The 22149-nt window shown below is 45.9% G+C and overlaps 1 protein-coding gene across 6 annotated transcripts in view; it reads right to left on the bottom strand.

The window, feature by feature from the left end:
- The window catches only part of PDE4A (phosphodiesterase 4A), a 570117-nt gene that overhangs the window by 25671 nt on the left and 522297 nt on the right, over positions 1 to 22149 (bottom strand). For all 6 annotated transcript variants that reach the window (XM_069946405.1, XM_069946412.1, XM_069946404.1 and 3 more), the window contains 5 exons: positions 11951 to 12136; positions 11552 to 11588; positions 8091 to 8161; positions 7761 to 7810; positions 5763 to 5875 (listed from right to left, as the gene is read on the bottom strand). In XM_069946405.1, coding sequence (XP_069802506.1) covers positions 5763 to 5875; positions 7761 to 7810; positions 8091 to 8161; positions 11552 to 11588; positions 11951 to 12136 — 457 coding nt within the window. The remainder of the gene's footprint in view (positions 1 to 5762; positions 5876 to 7760; positions 7811 to 8090; positions 8162 to 11551; positions 11589 to 11950; positions 12137 to 22149) is intronic.

Raw genomic sequence — 22149 nt, 5'->3', positions numbered from 1 at the left:
TAGGAAGGCCATCTAAGTGTGCGGGGGAGCCCTGTGATAGGCAGCAGCGCCCTCTAGTAACCCACACGGCTCCATCTACATGGTCGTCTCTGGTATCCAACCAAGGTCCTATATCAGGTATTGCAACTGAGAAGCCAAAGAACTCAATAGAACATCATGGCCTCGTTGTTTAGAGGATAAGTGTACCAAAGTAGGGGCCTCCATCCTAAGCATAAGCCGGGATATCCTATCACCAGGATTTGGTGTTATAACCTGCTGTCAGGACACAGCCATGCTTTGTAATATACCTCAAGATGCTATGTGGGCCATAAGCCCCAAAGGTTCAAGGACTGGGTCACAATGGAGTCAACAAAAGAAAACCATAGGATGTAATGTAAGATCTCCTTGTGAGAGGATGAACCACAGTACATGGTCCGGTCCCTCAGGTGATAGCTCAGGGACCGAATTGCACCACATAATATGGTCAGTATAAATGATCATGGCTACATTCCCTATGATCAAACATTGCAGCTAACACAAGCGGATTGCTGAGAGGAGTATGAGACAGATTTCTCTAGTACAAGTCGTCTTCTATCTTCAAGGCATTGTTTACATCCAGTGACTTGTCCAAGGTCACAAGCTGCTGACACTGGGATTCGAGCCCCGGTCTGCAGGAGGTGTCATGTCTGCACGGTCTACCTATTATACCATGTGTAGAAGCAATTTACAACGTAGACAATAGACCCGAGACTAGACTACAGGATATATCAAGCCCTAGGATGAATCAAGGACGGGCCCTGGTTTTGGCCTCCAGGGTCTAGAGAAAGCAAGATGACCGAATGTTAGAGGGGTCTATACTGGTAGTAAGGGCTACGGAGATCATCATAAACTATAATGGCTCTGATATGTACAGACTCAACGAGGATATCCCATATGTCTTGTTTAAGCTTTAGTATTGACCTTGGAGACCAGTGCTGCACTGAAGTCGCCTTGTTTACTATAAACCGAGGAACCCTTAAAATGCCTGAAGCTGATGACATCACTGCCTCATATTTAGTGATGTCACCAGTTCAGAAGCAGCCTTGTTCCTTACCACAACATGGCTGCCACCACTGTACCAACAGTGTATAGGTATCACCTGGTCCCACCATCCAAAAATATAGAAAGCCAAAATTCCCACTGGCAGAACTGTAACCGATGACATCACTGCCCCATAGAGAGTGATGTCACCACTTCAGGAATAGCTAATAAGCTGCCTTGTTACCTAGCACAACATGGCTGTCCCCTTGAAGAAACAGAAGGCAATACATATGAATAACATGTCTATGTATTACCTGGTCCCACCATCCAACCAGCCAAGGTCTGGAGCATGTCTCACAGAAGAAATCTACTAAGGGCATTTTTCAATCCTGGATGGATAGATCCGAAGGAATCCAGTCTGCGGGACCACGTTGGAACAGACAAGGCCAACCGCGAAAAAGTTCCCAATCCACAAACGGGCTAAGTTTTCGGACAATTGTTATATCCTTCTTCGATTTGGTGCTGAAAAGATTTGTTTCCAGAGATGTTATTCGGAGTCTCAAAATCATCAGAACTAAAAGCTCAAGTTAAAAAAAAAAAAAAAAAAAAAAAAAAAAATCAACAAAAGTTCATAGTCCTCCAGCAAAAAAAGAAGAAATAATAATCAAAAAATTTGTAGAGAAATAAAAGGATATCCTTTCCTGTTTCCGGTGAGATTTTTCGGTTTTGCCTTGAAGTTTTTCCAGTCCGTAAAGTTGAGTGAAATTTTAAAAAATCCTTTTAAAAAGTAGAAAAACAAAAAGTCGTAATAATTCCAATTAAAAAAAAATAATTCCTTTGCCGGACGGCACACGGAGGATGATGTGGTTTGAGGACACCTGTCTCCTTGCCCTATAGTTGGCTGCTGTTGCTTGGTTTCACAGCAAGCTCAATGTGGGGTGGTGTAAAAATCGGGGAGGGTCAAATCCCCGAATCACTAGAAGTGACATAGGAGCGATCACTTGGCTCGTGAAAGGACATAGCCATGTGGGAGGTAGACGAGAGACTGTCGGTATTTTCCTGCTCCCCCCCTCCATAGAATTCAACACAGTCCGGAAAGAAAACAAGAATTCTACAGATCCTCCCGGGCCCCCGAGATGTGGAGAGAGGGGCTCGGCATGACACCCCACAATGAGTCAATAATGAAATAAAACAAGGATCCACGTCCGAAATGCAGCTAGGCCGGTGATTTTAACCCATCACTACCAGGATGTGTGGAGAGAAAAAAAAATCCTGCAGCTCCTCTCATTTTATTTGTGGGTCACATCTTTAAAGCCTTCAGCAATTGCCCTGCACCCCCTCCCGCCCCCCCACCCCTTGTCGTCCTCTTCTTCTTCCTCCGTGTCTTGATGTTGGGGGGAAAGAAAACAAGTCAGTGTTTCGGAGGGCCTAAGAAACTGCAAGATAAGGCCTCTTCCTGCATCCTTAAGGGGAAAAGAGGAGGTAGCATATTATGGCAGCATCCTTCCTGGGTACCAAATCCAAGCTGCAGCCCGGGCGGATGGAGGGGACAGGACGCTAGCACATGGATGCTGGAGACAAGGACGAGCTGGAAGGTGGTGGTCTTTCCTTCTAGGCTGGAGATGCCTCCTGGAGGGCCGTTTGTCTGCCAATATCTCCGGTTATTCGTACATCTAGCATACTGCAGTAGGCAGGGATGTGATGTAAAATGCAAAGGGAGGGGAGGAGAGGGAAGGGGGAGGGAGTGGAGAGCGGCAGCCGTGCTTCTAGGCATGACATTCTCACAATCAGCCAGTGCAGCCAATCTGATTTCCTTTAAGAAAAGAGCTATTATGACTTGGGATTATGTTCCCCATTCAGGGTGATAAGACGTGCAAGGTCACCAGCCAGACGGTGCACAATGTCACCATGGGGAGGGCTGGGCAGATGGGCTTGTTTACCTGGCACCTCTTATTCCTCAATCTATGGCAATGACTTATTGTCACACGATCTGTGATCACGTTCTGTCACGTGCAAAGTGATCTCCCCAAATGACTGACGTCCTATCATTCCTCATGGCCATGGCTTTGGTGGCTGCTCAGGATTATTTGCAGCCTGCTTTCCTTTATACAAGGAGACTATACATCCTCGTACTGAAGGGTACAGGGGTGGTTCAGTGGTTAAGGGAGCCGACTGTGACAGGGTCAACTCAATGTCAGCTACTGATGACCTTGGGACATCCGTACCCGGCAGCGCTCCGTCCTTAAGGGTCAAATGTACATGGCAAGTCCTTGTTATATCTATAGCATCTACAACGGCCGACATTGCGCCATCTCTGGGACCCCAGTATTAGTGGACTGGTAGAGATGGTTGTGGATAAGTATGGCCCTATGCAGTGTATGGGAGATGAGACAGACGCACCTAGACTAGGGGGAGCAGGGGCCCTAAATCTCCGGATAAGAGGACCCCTTCGCATTGTAGACAATTATAACATATCAACGTGTCACAGATGGGAATACCCCTTTAGGTTTTATTGGAACCCATGTAAGCTGTAGGCACATAAACAGAACCCTCTATTATAATGGGGGAGCACGATGTGACCATGATCATCAGTGTAACTGTATACCTTCCCCCACCCATAGCTGTAATAACATTGGGGTACTCCGGAATATTTTTTTTTTATTTGCAAATCAACTAGTGCCCGAAAGTTATACAGAATTGTAACTTACTTTTATTTAAAAATCTCCAGTCTTTGAGTACTTATCAGCTGCTGTATGTCCTGCAGGAAGTGGTGTATTCTCTCCATTATGACACAGTGCTCCCTGTCTGTATCAGGAACTGTCCAGAGCAGGTATTCTATGGGGATTTGCTACTGCTCTGGACAGTTCCTGACATGGACAGAGGTGGCAGCAGAGAGCACTGTGTCAGACTGGAAAGAGTACACCACTTCCTGCAGGACATACAGCAGCTGATAAGTACTGGAAGACTTCAGATTTTTAAATAGAATTAAAATAAAAATCTGCATAACTTTCTCAGCTGCTGTATGTCCTGCAGGAAGTGGTGTATTCTCACTAGTCTGACACAGTGCTCTCTGCTGCCACCTCTGTCCTTGTCAGGAACTGTCCAGAGCAGCAGCAAATCCCCATAGAAAACCTCTCCTGCTTTCTAGGCTGGAAAGAATACACCACTTCCTGCAGGACAGCCAGCAGCTGATAAGTACTGGAAACAAGATTTTTTTTTTAAAGAAGTAAATTACAAATCTCTGGTACTTTCTATCAATAGTTGATTTAAAACAATTTTTCATGACCATACAAAATCAGCAAGTGCTGGGCCCAATGTCATAGGTATCTTCCCACAGTGCAGCATCAATGCCAGTCATCTCAGGATTACGTGCTGTATGAGCCAACAGTAACGTATACAATGGTCACCATTCTCAGAACATCTATTGTGTCACACAGCTCTGGAGTAATGGCAAAAGTAACTTAACAAATCCATTCAACCCCTATAGAGCCTGATATTTCTCCGCCAAGAGCAATAGAGAACCATGCCTCAATCTCCACTCACTTCTATGGCAGCCAATCACACTCTTTCTTGACAAATGTCCGAGCTGGGAATCTCTCTTTAAACGTTCTATAATCCCATTTTGATAGAAAGGTTCACAGTTGGTCGTCGGTGATCAGCTGTAATCTTAAATACAGGGTTGGAAATTCCTGCAGCGCCACCACAGGGGAAATGAAGTATTGCACGGGGGCCCACTGAAATCAATGAACTCATAATGACCTGGTGGCATTTAAAAACAGATTCTCTAAACCAGATCCAGACCTTGTAATGGCCGCTTATTTATTATGAGGCTTTATAGTAACTTAGCAGACATCTGCCAGATCAAAAGTCATCGCTGCATGGAAGAGACCTCGGGGAAATCAGTGGCTAATAAAGTTACCGTCAGCGATCAGTGCCAGCCAGCTGCTGGCTGGGCAAATTAAAAAAATAGTTTTACCCTTGTATACCGCACTAGTCAGTCTACAAGGCAAATACTGTGTAGAGGATTGGAAGACTCCCATAGCAGGGATTTTTTTTTTTATTAAAAATTAAAAAATCTCCAGTCTCCCAGTACTTATCAGTTGCTGTATGTCCTGCAGGAAGTGGTGTATTCTTTCCAGTCTGACACAGTGCTCTCTGCTGCCACCTCTGTCCATGTCAAGAAATGTCCAGAAAAGGAGAAAATCACCATAGAAACCTTCTCCTGCTCTGGACAGTTCCTGACATGGACAGAGGTGGCAGCAGAGAGCACTGTGTCAGACTGGAAAGAATACACCACTTCCTGCAGGGTAAGCAGCAGCTGATAAGTACTGGAAGACTGGAGATTTTTTTTTTTTTAATAAAAATAAATTACAAATCTATGTAACTTTCTGACACCAGCTGATTTAAAAGAAAAACATTTTCGCCGGAGTTCCCCTTTAATAAATGGATGTTGCAGACGTGTGGCTGGAATCTAAGAGGAAACCTGGTTCTATTCCCCAGCAGCAACACCACAGGGGAAGATCAGAATTACACAATTTCCACTGATATTAACAGGGTGTCTATGTAATGCAAACAAGCTAGGTCCTCCAGAGGAGACACTCTTTTCTCTCCCTAAACTAGAGAATCCCTTTAAATCGGATGCATGTCGCCAATGTGTGCACCAATCAGTAACACATTCCAGGCATTATGGGATACATATGACGCCTCCACTGACAGGACGGAGACTCACAGCGGATCTACGTGTGTGCACCGGCCTCTCTTACCTTGTTGGAAGCCATTTCACTGACAGAGCGATAGGTCTGTATGGTCTCTAGCTGATCTAGACACCAGTCTAGTTCTTCTAACGTCTCTTTGGCTAGCTGCTGATACGTCTCCTCTGTAGAAGAAAACATGACAAAGAGTCAAGAATAAAACTATGTACAGGGCGATAAAGAAGGGGTCTCTGTATTGTCATTAAAATGTCGTCATCTCAGAATACAATTTTAGACGCCCGATGTAATAAGGTGAATCACATACATTGCATTACTGAACATATCCTGTATTAGGCTCCAGAGCTGCACTCACTATTCTGCTGAACTATCTTATTCCCTCCTTCTAAGCAACAAGCTTGCTGACTGTTTCCAATAATTACCAGCAGAATAGTGAGTGCAGCGTAACTACAGATCTATACAACTTAAGTATAGAAATGTGTGTGTGTGTATATATATATATATATGTATATATATACATACACACACACACACACACTTATATGACATCCATATAATGTAAAGTACTGGACCTAAACTTCAAAAAAACTCCATATAGTTATACCATCAATTTTCTTCCTAGAAGTTGTTTCCCCAACTATGACAGCATGCACACATCTGCAGGTTGTATGGACCCACGATATGGTTCACATAGAAAATCTAGCTCCTGCTGTACCCTCTGTGTGCCTCTTATTTTACACTCATTGACAAAAAAAAAAAAGTAGTTGTTGGAATCGAATCGACCTAGAAAACCATCCTACTTCTCTTAGTTCAGTGACGCCCCTCTTCTCAAAGTCTGTCAACTGGGTAAAATAATTGTACCTTACCATATTGTTGAGCAGAAGTACACTACCCAAAAGTAGCCTCTGAGTGCATTCATATAGGCCAGGGGTAGGTAACCTTAGCTCTCCAGCTGTGGCAAAACTACAACTCCCATTATGCTTTGGCTGTCCAGGCATGATGGGAGTTATAGTTTTGCAACAGCTGGGGAGTCAAGGTTTCGTACCCCTGATATAGGGCATCAGGGGAAGCACTTTTACGCCCTCTTGTGGCAAGACCCAGTATCTGATCTGACCACACCTGTAACCATTTACATATCGGCCAAGTTTTGCTGCACTCGGACATTTCTATCTGGGTGCCCTTTTTATTTTTGTCAACAAGTGTATATGTGCCTACAAAGATCTTTGTCCTTCTTCTATCGGACGCTGCCTTACAGAGGCACCATAAGCCGTCCATAGTGCTATGGGTTCACTTTGACTATCAGTTTTGATGACTCTCCACACTAGATTTTGTCAGTGAAGTTGTGAGCTGGTTATGTTACGTTACTGCAACGTTTAAAGGGTCAGAGTCATTTAATTTTTTTTTTTTGCAGAATACAATAGTACAGGCGATTTTAAGAAACTTTGTAATTGGGTTTAATAGCCGAAAAAGGCATTTTTATCATGAAAAAGCAGTTTGAAGCTCTCCCCCTGTCTTCATGGTTCTCATAAGGAGAGGGGAGGGGTGGAGGGAAATGAGGCACCAAAACAGGACAACAAAGAGTTAATTTACAGCTACATCACAAGGCTATCACCTCTGAAGTCAGCACTGACCTCTTTGACCTCGAATACGGTCTTTCACATAGCTCCCACTGTGTAATCCCTTGTTCTCTGCTGCCGACTAATCTTCCTCCTCCCCCTTCCATAGGTTACATAGGGCTCCAGAGAGTCGAGATTTCCTGATAATGAGCAGTGAGTGAGAAAGAGGAGGGGGGGGGACCTGGAGAAAGTCTTTTTGAATGCAGATAATGGCATATTTGCCTAATAAACCCAATTACAAAGTTTCTTAAAATCGCCTATTGATTTCTGCCAAAAAAAAAACAAAAAAAAAACGACAGTGACACTTTAATTCTGCAGCTAACATAAGAGGCCAGTGTGCCCCTAGGAGCATCGGGAGGAGCTGGATAATATCTTCTATAGCACTGGTGACATAGATGTGTGTGTATAGGTACCCCCATACATCAGTCAGACTTACCTGAGAGAGTGGCTTTACAGACCGTTTGCTGAGGCATTACTGGAGAGCGTCTGGCAAAGAGAACAATACAATCTATTATGCATCACTATCAGATGGTTATAGCCAATACGTAATTCTTCCATCATCAGACTCTATATTATTGTGTATTGGCAGCTAGTAACTAATAAGGGCAGTATCAGGGATCAGTAAGATGTGGGACTGTATAGGAGCAGGAGACTGATCCTCACTACCCATCAAGGGCAAGGAAGCTCAGACCTGCCCGACACAGGACCCTGCTAATGGAGTATTTCTACTGTGCAGGTACTAAGGCTGGACAGGGTGAGTACTCACTTGTTGGTAGGTGTTGTAACATTGGCGAGGATGGTGAAGTTGTTCCGGACACTACGCAGGCTGGCCAGCACCTGAGGACATAGTAACATAGGACAGAGTAACAATAATAAAAAGGTGAGAAACTATGTAGAGAGTTAGTGATAGAGAGTGCCCATCTCTGAGCACCACCTTACCTGCACAGACATACACAGCTGAATCACTTATGTACTGACCCGGAGTCATACTCCTGCATTATGCTTTAGAGCTGCGCTCACTATTACAATACTTATCCTGTATTTACACAGTGACCCCACCAGCAGAATAGTGAGTGAAGCTCTGGTGTATAATACAGGATGTAACTCCACCAAGAGAGCATACCCCTTAATGCCAAGTTCTAGGATCACCTAGTACAAATACATCATTAAAGAGAACCTGTCACTGGTGTTAAGCCGCCTTAGATGGGGGCAGCACAAACTAAAGACAAAAATTATGAACAGATCTGTTCAGTTGTTCTCCAGTACTTATCATCTGCTGTATGTCCTGCAGAAAATGTTGTATTCTCTCCAGTCTGAAACAGTGCTTTCTGCTGCCACCTCTGTCCATGTCAGGAACTGCCCAGAGCAGCAGCAAATCCCCATAGAAAACCTTTTCCCGCTTTGGGCAGTTCCTGACATGGACAGAAGTGGCAGCAGAGAGCACTGTGTCAGACTGGAAAGAATATACCACGCCATGCAGGACATACAGCAGCTGATAAATACTGGAAGACTGCAGATTTTAAAAGAGAAGTGTATTATAAATCTATAAAACTTTCTGACACCAGCTGATTTAAAAAAAAAAAAAAAGTACCCCTTTTATACATGGGTTCTATGTGGCATTATATGGCAGTATTATTCAGGTTCTGTAGGCAATGCTTTTTGGACAATATTGTGGTATTACATTCCCTAAATAACCTTCACATGTGTATAAAATTAATCCTGACCACTCACTGGCATTACATGGTGTTATATGCCATCTCTGAAACAATTGCATAGTTACTGTAGACACAAATTACGGTATGAATGGTTGTTATCAGCCAAACTACCTGTAAGTTTATGGCAGCCTATACCTGTATCACAAGATATCTGTATCTGTAAGTGGCCTGAGTCACACTGCATGAACGCAGGGTCGCTGACGCTGTCTGAGCAGGGCAGGGCTTCCTAGGACCTCTTACATCCATTCTTTATGTATGACCATGGCTTGGATTTCACATCTACAGACAAGGCTAGTAAGATGGCAGCCTGGGCTATAGCAATGATAATTGGTTCAGATTGGGGTGGTCTGAAATCATTAGAAGCTCGAGCTACTGCTTCATCTCCCCAATGCTTTACACTGCAGAATAAACCAGTAAGTCAGTGCATAGTGAGGAACTCAATGATAAGAAGCTACTAGTAAGAAAGGGATCATCAGGTAAAGACTAAGGGCTATGAGCCTCAATAAGAGGCAGGTATATAGCTGCAATATATACTGGCACTCACAGGCACATAGGACTGGCCAGGCTGGTATTGACTGGCTTCTGTTTGGAAATACAGACTAGTAGCTGTGTAGAAATCCAGTCCAGTCTGCATAATGAGTATGATATTTAGGAAGATGCCTGGGGTTTCATGGGATCCTTTCACATGTTTCATTGGTTCCAGACTGGCAAAGAACTTGGCCTGAAGTCTGAATTCATTTAGAGATCTGGTCTGGGATCTGATTATTAGATGGCACAGGCCACACTGTAAGCAAGCCCCGATCTCCTAGATCTTCTCCTTTACAGAGCCCTTAGGAAAGCAAAATTCATTTAGACCCCAGACCAGGCACCTAAATTAATACAGTCCTTGAATAAATGGAGGTGTAGTCTGGGGTCTGAATAAATTGGGAGGTGTAGTCTGGGATCTGAATAAATTGAGAGGTCTAGTCTGGGGTCTGAATAAATTGAGAGGTGCAGTCCGGGTCTGAATAAATTGAGAAGTGTAGTCCGGGTTCTGAATAAATTGAGAGGTGCAGTCCGGGGTCTGAATAAATTGAGAGGTGTAGTCCGTGGTCTGAATGTATTGAGAGGTCTAGTCTGGGGTCTGAATAAATTGAGAGGTGTAGTCTGGGGTCAGAATAAATTGAGAGGTGTAGTCTGGGGTCTGAATAAATTGAGAGGTGTAGTCTGGGGTCTGAATAAATTGAGAGGTCCAGTCTGGGGTCTGAATAAATTGAGAGGTCCAGTCTGGGGTCTGAATAAATTGAGAGGTGTAGTCTGGGGTCTGAATAAATTGAGAGGTCCAGTCTGGGGTCTGAATAAATTGAGAGGTCCAGTCTGGGGTCTGAATAAATTGAGAGGTGTAGTCCGGGGTCTGAATAAATTGAGAGGTGTAGTCTGGGGTCTGAATAAATTGAGAGGTGTAGTCTGGGGTCTGAATAAATTGAGAGGTCTAGTCTGGGGTCTGAATAAATTGAGAGGTGTAGTCCAGGGTCTAAATAAATTGAGAGGTCTAGTCTGGGGTCTGAATAAATTGAGAGGTGTAGTCTGGGGTCTGAATAAATTGAGAGGTGTAGTCTGGGGTCTGAATAAATTGAGAGGTCTAGTCTGGGGTCTGAATAAATTGAGAGGTGTAGTCTGGGGTCTGAATAAATTGAGAGGTCTAGTCTGGGGTCTGAATAAATTGAGAGGTGTAGTCCAGGGTCTAAATAAATTGAGAGGTCCAGTCTGGGGTCTGAATGTATTGAGGGGTCTAGTCTGGGGTCTGAATAAATTGAGAGGTCTAGTCTGGGGTCTGAATAAATTGAGAGGTCCAGTCTGGGGTCTGAATAAATTGAGAGGTCCAGTCTGGGGTCTGAATAAATTGAGAGGTCCAGTCTGGGGTCTGAATAAATTGAGAGGTGTAGTCCGGGGTCTGAATAAATTGAGAGGTGCAATCCGGGGTCTGAATAAATTGGGAAGCCTAGTTGGAGTCTAATTTTTTTTCAGACCCCAGATTACACCTCTCAGCATATTCAGACTAGAAGTCCAAATGTATTCTGACTACAGACTACACCTCACAATTTATTCAGGGACTGAATTAATTTATAGATCTGGTTGGGGTCTGAATTTTGCATTCTGTTCTGGGGTCTGAATTCTTACACATGGGTTACATAATGGAGCCTTCTGGTGGCTGTAATCTTAGGTTCTGAATGAATGTTCTGGGGTCTGACCTCTTACACATGGGTTACATAATGGAGCCTTCTGGTGGCTGTAATCTTCGGTTGAATGTTGTGGTCAGGGGTCTGAATTTATTGTGTCTTGTAGGGATTCCCTGAAGCTCAGGTGGTTTGTTAGCCCCGGTCTTTATGCTATAAGCTTGGGTTGTCATGTCCACCTTTACTATGGACAATGTGTATTAGATCACACCCCCACTTCTCTACAGAGACCCCATAGTGGTTTACCCCTTGAGAACATTTGTGTTGTAGACAGTAGAATCCTCCGATATACATACCTGAGCGAATGGGGTAACAATGAGGTCTTCAGCGTGCCTGTAAAAAGACAGTACCAGAGAACCTCATTATTTCAAGACCACAAAGAATAGAAGCTCAACATTAATAAGTAGTTACTAAAACAGAGGGCATAAACTTTTCCTCTCCTCTTTTCTGCATGGGTCAAAGGTCACGTAGAAAGGGGCAGATGAGTAGTAATCTTCCAGTAGAGCTGTGGCACATATCATGGCTCTAACACATACTATCCTACAGCTCTACCATTATTGGTGCAGAATGAGCTCCCCCTAGTGGTGACCGCTATCAATTTATATTTTAGCCAAATCCCAAATAGTCAAGATCTGACTAGAATTTCCCCCTATTTCTGTTACACATATAATATAGAAAGAGACAGAAACACTTACGCCTCGCTGGTGACAGAGGAGTTCCGGGACATGGTTTTGGGGGACATGTCATAGTCACTGTCTGACCGGTACAGGAAGGACTCCCTCCTCTGGCTTTGTGGGAAGCTGGGGTGCAGCACCAGCCCTGGACTCGCCTGCGAATCAATCGGGCTGCGACCTGGAGAAGGCCCATTTTCCACATCGAAGCTGCAGAGAAAAAGGTCAATAAGTTACTGTATGTTACCAGAATATGAGGGTGTCCTACCCTACACCCGAATATTGTGCACGGCAGCCCGATACAAACAATATGGCCATCGCCATTACACCTCACAACCTGCTTTCCTAGAATCCTGAACGGTAGGATCTGTGGCACATCTCTGTACTAGACTGCTCTGCCATGTAGGAAAGCTGGATGACAATGTTGTGGAAGTTATTATACAATGGCTGCCACCAATCTTTTCTATGATGGATGCTACATCACATGCCCAGCAGCCAGTCACAATTCTTGGTTTCTTTACGTGACAGTGGACACTAATCCTGACAACAGATTGCTGGGGATGAACACACGGCCTCCGCTATTTCCACGCACTGGCCATTTGGGAAATGAGATCAGTCACCCCCTAACTCCAGGGCTACGGGGAGGAGCACCGGCAGCTTACTAAAGGCTGCACATCTGGAGCGGGCGCTCACGTCAATGGGGCAGCTGTGCCGGGAGGGGGGATTAAGGAAAGAGAAGAGGGGAAAGGTTAAGAGAGGGAACAGTCGAGGAATGACAGTGAATTCATTCATTAGGATGATGGATTCAGAAATCACAAGTCCATTCAGTGACTGTGAAGAACTACAACTACCAGCATTATGTCTATTACTGATTATCTTGAAGCTACTATCAGCCACATACTGTCAGCTGATGTAGAACCACAAGTCCCAGCGCTGGTGAGGTTATTACACTGGTTGTAGCTGCCCCCGCTGTGTGTCAGTGTCTCCTCGGCAGCAGGGACCCCCGTACACCTGTCACACAGCAGGGCAGGCGTCACTGCTCTAGTATTAGCTCTCCGTGTGGTAACCTCCGCTCCGTCGGGGGCCAGATTGCGGCTGATAAAATATGACAGATTATCGTCACCCGGGTGGGAGGGTCAGGCCGCGGCGGTGACATCACATGTGACACAGGACACAAAGCTAAATCCTCAATGAAACCCCTGACGCCGGCTGTGCCTGTGCACGGCTATGGCAGCAGGTGATTTCAGGGGATAGAAAAAAAGAGCGGCCATTACCATCTGTGCAAAATAAGCAACATGCGGTAAAGTCCCTTTAATCCTGAGCATCAATGGGATTCGATAGCTGCCGGATTACCAAATGTGCTGGATTACTGGAAGATTATACAAATGTCTATAGACCGAGGGGGCTCCATATAATAAAGGCCACAGGACTTCAGGCCTCTGATGTCTAGCCTGTGGCTATCCAGTTATTGTGACACTACGACAAATAGCATGCTGGGAGTTGTAGTTTCACAACAGCTGGAAAGGAGATGCTTTTTGGCAGCCAATCCACCCATCATGAGTATGAGCTGTCATTCATGCTGCAATAGAGAATGGCCTAACCAAGCATCCCGACAGGGGAGACAGACGTCTGATCACATGTGGTATACAGCTCAGATACAACATGGATAGATACCCTGTTTCCCCGAAAATATGACAGTGTTTAATATTAATTTTTTTTCCCAAAGATGCGATATGTCTTATTTTTCCATGAAGAATTCACATATCCCCTCTGTCCCGTCTCTCCCCTCACTGTCCCATCGGTCCCGTCTCTCCCCTCACTGTCCCATCGGTCCCGTCTCTCCCCTCACTGTCCCGTCTCTCCCCTCACTGTCCCATCAGTCCCATCTCTCCCCTCACTGTCCCATCAGTCCCGTCTCTCCCCTCACTGTCCCATCAGTCCCGTCTCTCCCCTCACTGTCCCATCAGTCCCGTCTCTCCCCTCACTGTCCCATCAGTCCCGTCTCTCCCCTCACTGTCCCATCAGTCCCGACGTCTCTCCCCTCACTGTCCCATCAGTCCCGACGTCTCTCCCCTCACTGTCCCATCAGTCCCGTCGTCTCTCCCCTCACTGTCCCATCAGTCCCGTCTCTCCCCTCACTGTCCCGTCTCTCCCCTCACTGTCCCATCAGTCCCATCTCTCCCCTCACTGTCCCGTCTCTCCCCTCACTGTCCCATCAGTCCCATCTCTCCCCTCACTGTCCCGCCTCTCCCCTCACTGTCCCATCAGTCCCGTCATCTCTCCCCTCACTGTCCCATCGGTCCCGTCTCTCCCCTCACTGTCCCATCGGTCCCGTCTCTCCCCTCACTGTCCCATCGGTCCCGTCTCTCCCCTCACTGTCCCATCGGTCCCGTCGTCTCTCCCCTCACTGTCCCATCAGTCCCGTCTCTCCCCTCACTGTCCCATCAGTCCCGTCTCTCCCCTCACTGTCCCATCGGTCCCGTCGTCTCTCTCCTCACTGTCCCATCGGTCCCGTCGTCTCTCCCCTCACTGTCCCATCGGTCCCGTCTCTCCCCTCACTGTCCCATCGGTCCCGTCTCTCCCCTCACTGTCCCATCGGTCCCGTCTCTCCCCTCACTGTCCCATCGGTCCCGTCTCTCCCCTCACTGTCCCATCGGTCCCGTCTCTCCCCTCACTGTCCCGTCAGTCCCGTCTCTCCCCTCTCTGCCCCGTCAGTCCAGTCTCTCCTCTCTCTGTCCCATCAGTCCAGTCTCTCCCCTCACTTTCCCATCAGTCCCGTCTCTCCCCTCTCTGCCCCGTCAGTCCCGTCTCTCCCCTCTCAGTCCCGTCAGTCCCGTCTCTCCCCTCTCTGTCCCGTCAGTCCCGTCTCTCCCCTCTCTGCCCCGTCAGTCCCGTCTCTCCCCTCTCAGTCCCGTCTCTCCCCTCTCTGTCCCGTCAGTCCCGTCTCTCCCGTCTCTCCCCTCTCTGCCCCGTCTCTCTCCTCTCTGCCCCGTCAGTCCCGTCTCTCCCCTCTCGGTCCCATCAGTCCTGTCTCTCCCCTCATTGTCCCCTCAGTCCTGTCCCTCCCCTCACTGTCCCATCAGTCCTGACTCTTTCCTCATGCCTGTGCAGCAGGATGTGGGGGCCATGGACCAGGGGGTATGGGTGGTGAAGGACCATAAGGGGCTGGTGGTGGATGGTGGCAGAGGGTAGCAACATGGTGGCGGTGGGGGGTCTTACTTTCAGGGGGATGCTTAATTTTTAGCTATCCTGTAAATCCTTCACTTTGCCTTTTTTTTTTCAAGGATGTCTTATTTTCGGAGAAACCTGGTAGTACTAGTGTCTTTCAACGTGTGCAATGAGGTACAACTCATGACTTATGTAATACCATATTTCTCCTGCAGTGGCCACTATGAGGCTTCCTATACAGCTTCCTGTACCTGCGGCCATCATCTGATTGCTAGCAAGTCCTATCCTGTACTGATCCTGAGTTACATCCTGTATTATACTCCAGAGCTGCACCCACTATTCTGCTGGTGGGGTCACTGTGTACATACATTACTGATCCTGTACTGATCCTGAGTTACATCCTGTGTTATACTTCAGAGCTGCGCTCATTATTCTGCTGGTGAGGTTACTGTGCACATACATTACATTACTGATCCTGAGTTACATTCTGTATTATACTCCAGAGCTGCACTCACTATTCTGCAAACTTTAGCTATGAAACATTTGGATAAGCATTCTAGAATGTGGATACATAAAGCTATGCTTGGCTAAGCTATTAGGGGTTTGTCCGTCCACAAGCTTGCTGACTGTTTCCCACAGCAACCAAAACAATTGTGATTACAGCTCTGAACTGCATTGAGATCCTCCAGAGCTGGCAGGTAAGAGCAGATCCCACACAGTACTACATGTGAATACTACATATATTTTCCCATTTCCCATTCACTTCCGCCGGAGTCTGGTAGTATTGTAGAACTAATGTTAGGTTTAGTTAGATGTCATCTGGATGGCGCACAAGTTGCCCCTCCCCCATACACACCCAGTCTCCATAGTGCGGTGGAGAGATGTCCATGGCACATACTATACCCCAGATTGATGGAGTAACAGGAAACCTTATTACTAACAGCATATTAGATGACGTGTCGCCCCGCGGATCAGAGGTGTTTATCTAAGGACACCACCACCTTGTTGTTGTGATGGTCACCTATGAACCTGCAGCGTAGGATACAGCGTATGCATATATTCTTTAGTTACAGACTATAGATCTGGTGTAAAGCTGGATGTACACATTACTTTAAGGTCTGTACTCATCAGTATATAATACACAGATTATTACAATTATAAAGTCATTCACAGAATCGATCACCACAACATCCTATGGACAGAGACTTCCATATTCTTACTGCTCTTACAGTAAAGAATCCTTTTCACACATAAAAACTCACATACAAAAATCTGTGGTCAGGGGTTATCAGTGCAGTGAAGCAGAGATCTTTGTCTTCTGCTTGTTAACCCTTTTTTTGTGTTGCAGCATGTAAACAAACATTGGGTCACTTACACACTGCAGTACATAAGGGGTTAAGCAGAAGGACACACGCTCTTACCTTCTTTTTCGGGGCCCCCCTCCTGCATGGGCCCCATAGCAACTGCCTACCCTGCCTCTATGATAGCTACGCCACTGCCAAAATCTGTGGTCTTACCCACTATGACCAGTCATCACATAATCTTTTGGTACAGACTTCCTTATTCTCCCTGCTCTTACTGTAAAGAATACTTTCAATGCATAAACACTAATACACCAAAATCAGTGTTCTTATCCACTATGACCAGTCATCACAACATCCTTTGGTCAGACTTCCATATTCTCCGGGCTCTTACAGTAAAGAATCCTTTCAAAGCATAAAAACTCCATACACTAAAAGCAGTGGTCTTACCCACTGTGACCAGTCAGATGTTTGCGCATTTTCCTTAAGTCAACTCCCGCTTTCAAAAAGATGGCTCCCATCGGACTGGTTTCCATGGGCAACGCTGCTGCTTTCTTGAAAGAGTCTTTTCCTGTCCGGTAGCACAGACTAGAGCATTATCACCTGGTTACACTGTGACAGCAGGGGGCTTCTTGCTGCTTTCCGGCTACTGAACTGCAGATCCTACACAGCATGGCATCCAAAGCGACCAACCCACAGCCCGGAGATGAAGCGTTTATGGGCAGCGGCCATGGTTAGGGAGAAGCCGGCAGGACGGTCACCCGACCAGACAACGAGATGGATAAGGGACTGTAGGGCTAAACACTCAGGTCTGCGTCAGAGAGAAGGGATTTCGAGGGGAGGGAAGAGATCCCTCTTACGTCTCAGTGACATAAGAAAACTATGTAGATAATAGGATTTGCAGGTTGTCCTGTCTAAATCTTATAGGATTCCCCTAATCCAACAGTCTCCACCCATAGAGATTGGCATGGCTGCCAGCTCATCCCTCTACAACCGCAGATTAATGAAGTACGCACATGGATTTCCGGTATCACAAAGCGTCTAAACATCCAGGATATGTAACAGGAAGGGGGGCACAAGAGATGCTTCTCACCCAAGCTGGGAACTATGGGGAGGCCGGCCGAACACGTGCGCCATCCGAATGATGTGCCGGAGACTGGCAGAGGAGCGGTCCTATGCTGTAAGGTCTTATTTTAGGGAACAGAAAACTAGAAATATTCCCATAAGAGTTTCACTTGTCATCTGTGCCATGACATGGAGGATGACTAAGGAGGAGAATACTAATGCCACGGATGACAAAAAGACCACGGATGGAAAAACTGATGCACCAGCCTACAACTTTGTCAGCATGACATCAGGGTAGTACGGTGGCAGAAACCGGGCCCTGGTATCCATCCAGATTTACATGGCGCTGACACCTCCAATTCTGAACTGTACTGGACTTGCAACACAGTGCTCTTTTCTCTTAAAGGGATATTCTAAAGAATAAAAATAGTTTTTTTTTTTTTTTTTTAATCAACTGTATTCAGAAAGATAGATTTGTAAATTACTTCTATTAAAAAAATCTGAAGTCTTCCAGTACTTATCAGCTGCTGTATGTCCTGCATGAAGTGGTCTATTCTTTCCAGTCTGACACAGTGCTCTCTGCTGCCACCTCTGTCCATGTCAGGAACTGTCCAGAGAGGTTTTCTATGAGGATTTGCTGCTGCTCTGGACAGTTCCTGACATGGACAGAGGTGGCAGCAGAGAGCACTGTGTCAGACTGGAGAGAATACACCACTTCCTGTAGGACATAAAGCAGCTGATAAGTACTGGAAGACTTCAGATTTTTAAATAGAAGTAAATTACAAATCTGTGTAACTACCTTATACCAGTTGATTAGAATCCCCCCCCCCCCTCTGGAGTATCCCTGTAAGTCCTGGATGGCAACACCCAAAAATAAAGGAGTATTTTGTTATGGGGTATGCCACTGTCTCCCCCCTCCCCTGCAGGATGGTATGGTATCACCAGGGGCACGTTGATTCGGCAAGGTTGCAACCCTCCCGACTACAGAATTTTCCAATGAATATATCCCAGGAGGCTCCTTGTTTTAATACAAAGTGACATAGCCATTCCCCTGATATGGTGGATCAATGTGCATCCCCCGGGGCTCCCGGACATAGAGGCGATGTACAGACAGCAGCAGCAGCACAGGGAAGTGAAAGCATTATTTATAACAGCAATGAGAGATTTGGTTTTGGAAGTCGACAAACTCTTTGAGACTCATGAAGTAAAGAGGAAACATAACCAAACGGCCCCCCCCCCCAAACCTATGTGATTTTATACAGATAGAACATCCCACTGACCGTGGGGTGAGGTCATACATGGAGGGAAAGGCGGAAGAGGAAAGTTTTACAGCAGCACAGAGTATTTAAATCTAGGAATGTGATAGCAGTGATATGTTTGAGGCTGTGACCCGTCCACGTAGATGAGGATATTTATAAGTATAGGGCTCCATAAGGCAACATGAGGAAGAGGGTCCCCAGCAGAACAGAGTATTTCAGGAGAGGAATACTCTGTAGGAGGCAGAGACCTGTCCACTTATGAGTCTTATGTCTGATGGCTAAGAGACTGAGCTCTATCAATAGTGTCTGGCTATCCCCACAGCAAGCAGCACAGAGTATTTCAGGAAAGGAAGAGACATAGTAGTATAAGAAAAGATAGAAGGTGGCGAAAATCACAGCCTTGGAAAGGGTAGCGCAGAGTATTTCAGGAGTCACAGGAATGACTATGACGGGGCTGGGTGCCACTTTGGAATCAAAACTGATGCTTTTTTTTTTTAATGTACAGAAAAGTAGTGTTGACACTACTTTTCTGTACGTTAAAAAAAAACATCAGTTTCGAAACTTTTTTTTAAATAATGGAAGTCAAAGGAAAACGGATCCAAACGGATGACAAACAATTGCATCAGTTTTTTTCCATAAAACGTATACGTTAAACGGACTCCAAAAACGCAGTATGAACCCAGCCTTACCCGGATACACCGGGACTACTGACACTGTCTAACGGAAGAGCTCTGCAGCGCTGCAAAAGCAGAATACAAAGTGAAAGCTGAACTGTGATTGGTTTACATACATCTTCCCTCTCCTTGTTTTCCAGCGGCAACCAATCACAGCGCGGCTTTCACTTTGGACTCTGCTCTTGCAAAATAAAAAGCTGTGCTGTGATTGGTTGCTATAGGCAATGATATTATTGCCACGCCATACACAATAAATATCCAGCCAAAACCGCTCTAAAAATGTCTCACTAGAACGTGTGGCAAAACTACAACTCCCAGCATGCCCTGTATACAGCTCTACAAATGTCCCACTAGAACCTGTGTCCCTTCAGCTGTGGCAAAACTACAACTCCCAGCATGCCCTGTATACAGCTCTACAAATGTCCCACTAGAACCCACTAGGGGTTTGCCAATGATGTGTCCCCCCACCCCTCCGACTGGTGTATATGAAAGTATATACAAAAGGCGATGAATCCATTCTTAAAGGGGATGTACATTTTCCTACACAATAATTAGGTGCAATGTTATAATACGCACCCACCGTGACAAGGCCAGGTCCCTATAATCAGTACATACTAAGACATTGTGCACCGCTCCATTATCCTTATTGATCCCAATAAGTATTCTGTAGTGGAATGTCCCTTTAATAACACATGACCCATATACAGCCATCTATAAAAGATGGGGGGGGGGAACTTCCCTAAATTTATTACACAGACCTCAGTGAAGGCCAGCGGCAGCTCCAGTCACAACAAGAGGCCATCTTACATTCCTGGCTTGTCTGGCAGGCTAGGGGAAAGTTCCTGCGATCACACACACTTCACACGCGTCCTTATATCAGTCAGGTGTCTAATAGTAAGTCCTATGCAGACCTGTGTCATCTGGGCTGGGTCCACACACAATGCTAAATTTCTGCCTCATATTTTGCTGCAGGAGCTTTTCTGCTATGGTTAAAGGGGTTATTTAGGATTACAAAATAATAGCTGCTCTCTTCCAGAAACAGCGCCACTCTTCTCCTCAGTTCAGGCAGGGTATTGCAGCTCAGTTCCGTTGAAGGGAATTCAGTTGTAATATTAAACAAAACCTGAGTACAGGTGTGGTGCTGTTTTTTGAGGGGGGGGGGCTATGTTATTTTTAACCCTACAAAGGGGGTAACCCAGTATAAATTAGATGTCCTATACTCGGGGTTGGACTCCTGGTGAAGGCTCTGCTGCACTCATCCCCGCCGATATAGTATTGATGGACTATCCGGATAGGTCATGAATTTTATAAGGTGGACAACCCCTTTAAAGGGAACCCGTCACCCCCGGTGCCGGGGTAAAGGCTGACCAAAAAGCACCCCCCGCTAGAGCCCCAGATACTTACCCCATCTGGCCAAGTCCGGCTCCTGGAGCCGGTCCCGGGACAGAGAAATCCTTGTTGGAAGCCCGGCGCGTGCGCTGCAGAGATGAGTACGATGCCCATAGAGAATGACGGCTCCATTCATTCTCTATGGGCATCATATTCATCTCTGCAGCGCACGCGCCGTGCTTCAAGCAAGGATATCTCGTTCGGTGTAATAAGAAGCCATAGCTGAAACGTACGTAATAGCGATGAAAAAACGTCCGCAACACCGATCATAAGCATCATTCTGTGCAATTGGCCGAACGATTTCAGGTCGTTTGCCATAGCGGTTGCTTGAGATCGTTTATCTTTAATAGTTAGTCGTAAAAAAAAAAATAAAATAAAAAAATCACCTGGTGTAATAGTACCCTAAGTGATTACGAATAAGGCCCCATTCACACAGGCAGTCATTTTTCAGGACCATATATTCCGTCTGCAGTTGTCATCCACAATCCACAAAAAATCTGTCCGTACTAATTCCGCAATTTGTATTTTCTGTTGATCCCCAATTACGGACACATTTACGGACAGTGTGAACGAGGCTTTAGTCACATATATATCACTGCCCTCCCCCCCACTCTCGTCATCAGGTTACCTACCTATCTAACCTCTTCCTGCTCACACAGCGGCATTCTGTTACAGTGTGTCAGTCTAAGCCATGGGTGTAAAACTCACAGCCCTCCAGCTGCTGCAAAACTACAATTCCCATCATGCCTGGACAGCCAAAACCTTAGCTGTGTGTGTCCAGGCATGATGGGATTTGTAGTTTTGCAACAGCTGGAGGGCCGAGAGTTGGGACACCGGGGATTGTGCATATGATCCCATAACCACACACTGGATCTACAATGTCTGTGGTCCCCGTTACTGGTGTGTAAACTCTAACGGATTACTATCACTTGTGTTGGATAAAGGATTCCCTCCCGCTACTCTACTTTCCTCTCCCTTCCAGCTTTGATCAATATATATTGTCAAATGTCCTTTGCCGCCATCGATCTGACTACATCATAAGCTTTAATTAGGGCACATTAGGAAGGTAAACACGGCCAGCGCCGAGGATGTCATGGCGTAGGCCCGTACATCAGACACAATATCCTGTATGGCAGCGACAGGGAACTGACTGTTACAAAATTACAATTTCCATCACGCCTGGAAAGCCGAATTGTAGTTTTGCTGTACGGTAATAGGACCTGAAAGAAAGGAAGAGGCTCTTATATGGTCTTATCACTGTGTGTAATACCACATTTCTCCTGTAGGGGCCACTGCAGGGAAAATGAGCAGCACAACACAAGATCATCCACACAAAAAACAACAACAACAAAAAAACATGGCTACAT

This window comes from Dendropsophus ebraccatus, chromosome 1 (assembly GCF_027789765.1).
Source record: "Dendropsophus ebraccatus isolate aDenEbr1 chromosome 1, aDenEbr1.pat, whole genome shotgun sequence".
NCBI classification, from domain to species: domain Eukaryota; kingdom Metazoa; phylum Chordata; class Amphibia; order Anura; family Hylidae; genus Dendropsophus; species Dendropsophus ebraccatus.
This window is presented reverse-complemented; position numbering and strand designations above follow the sequence as displayed.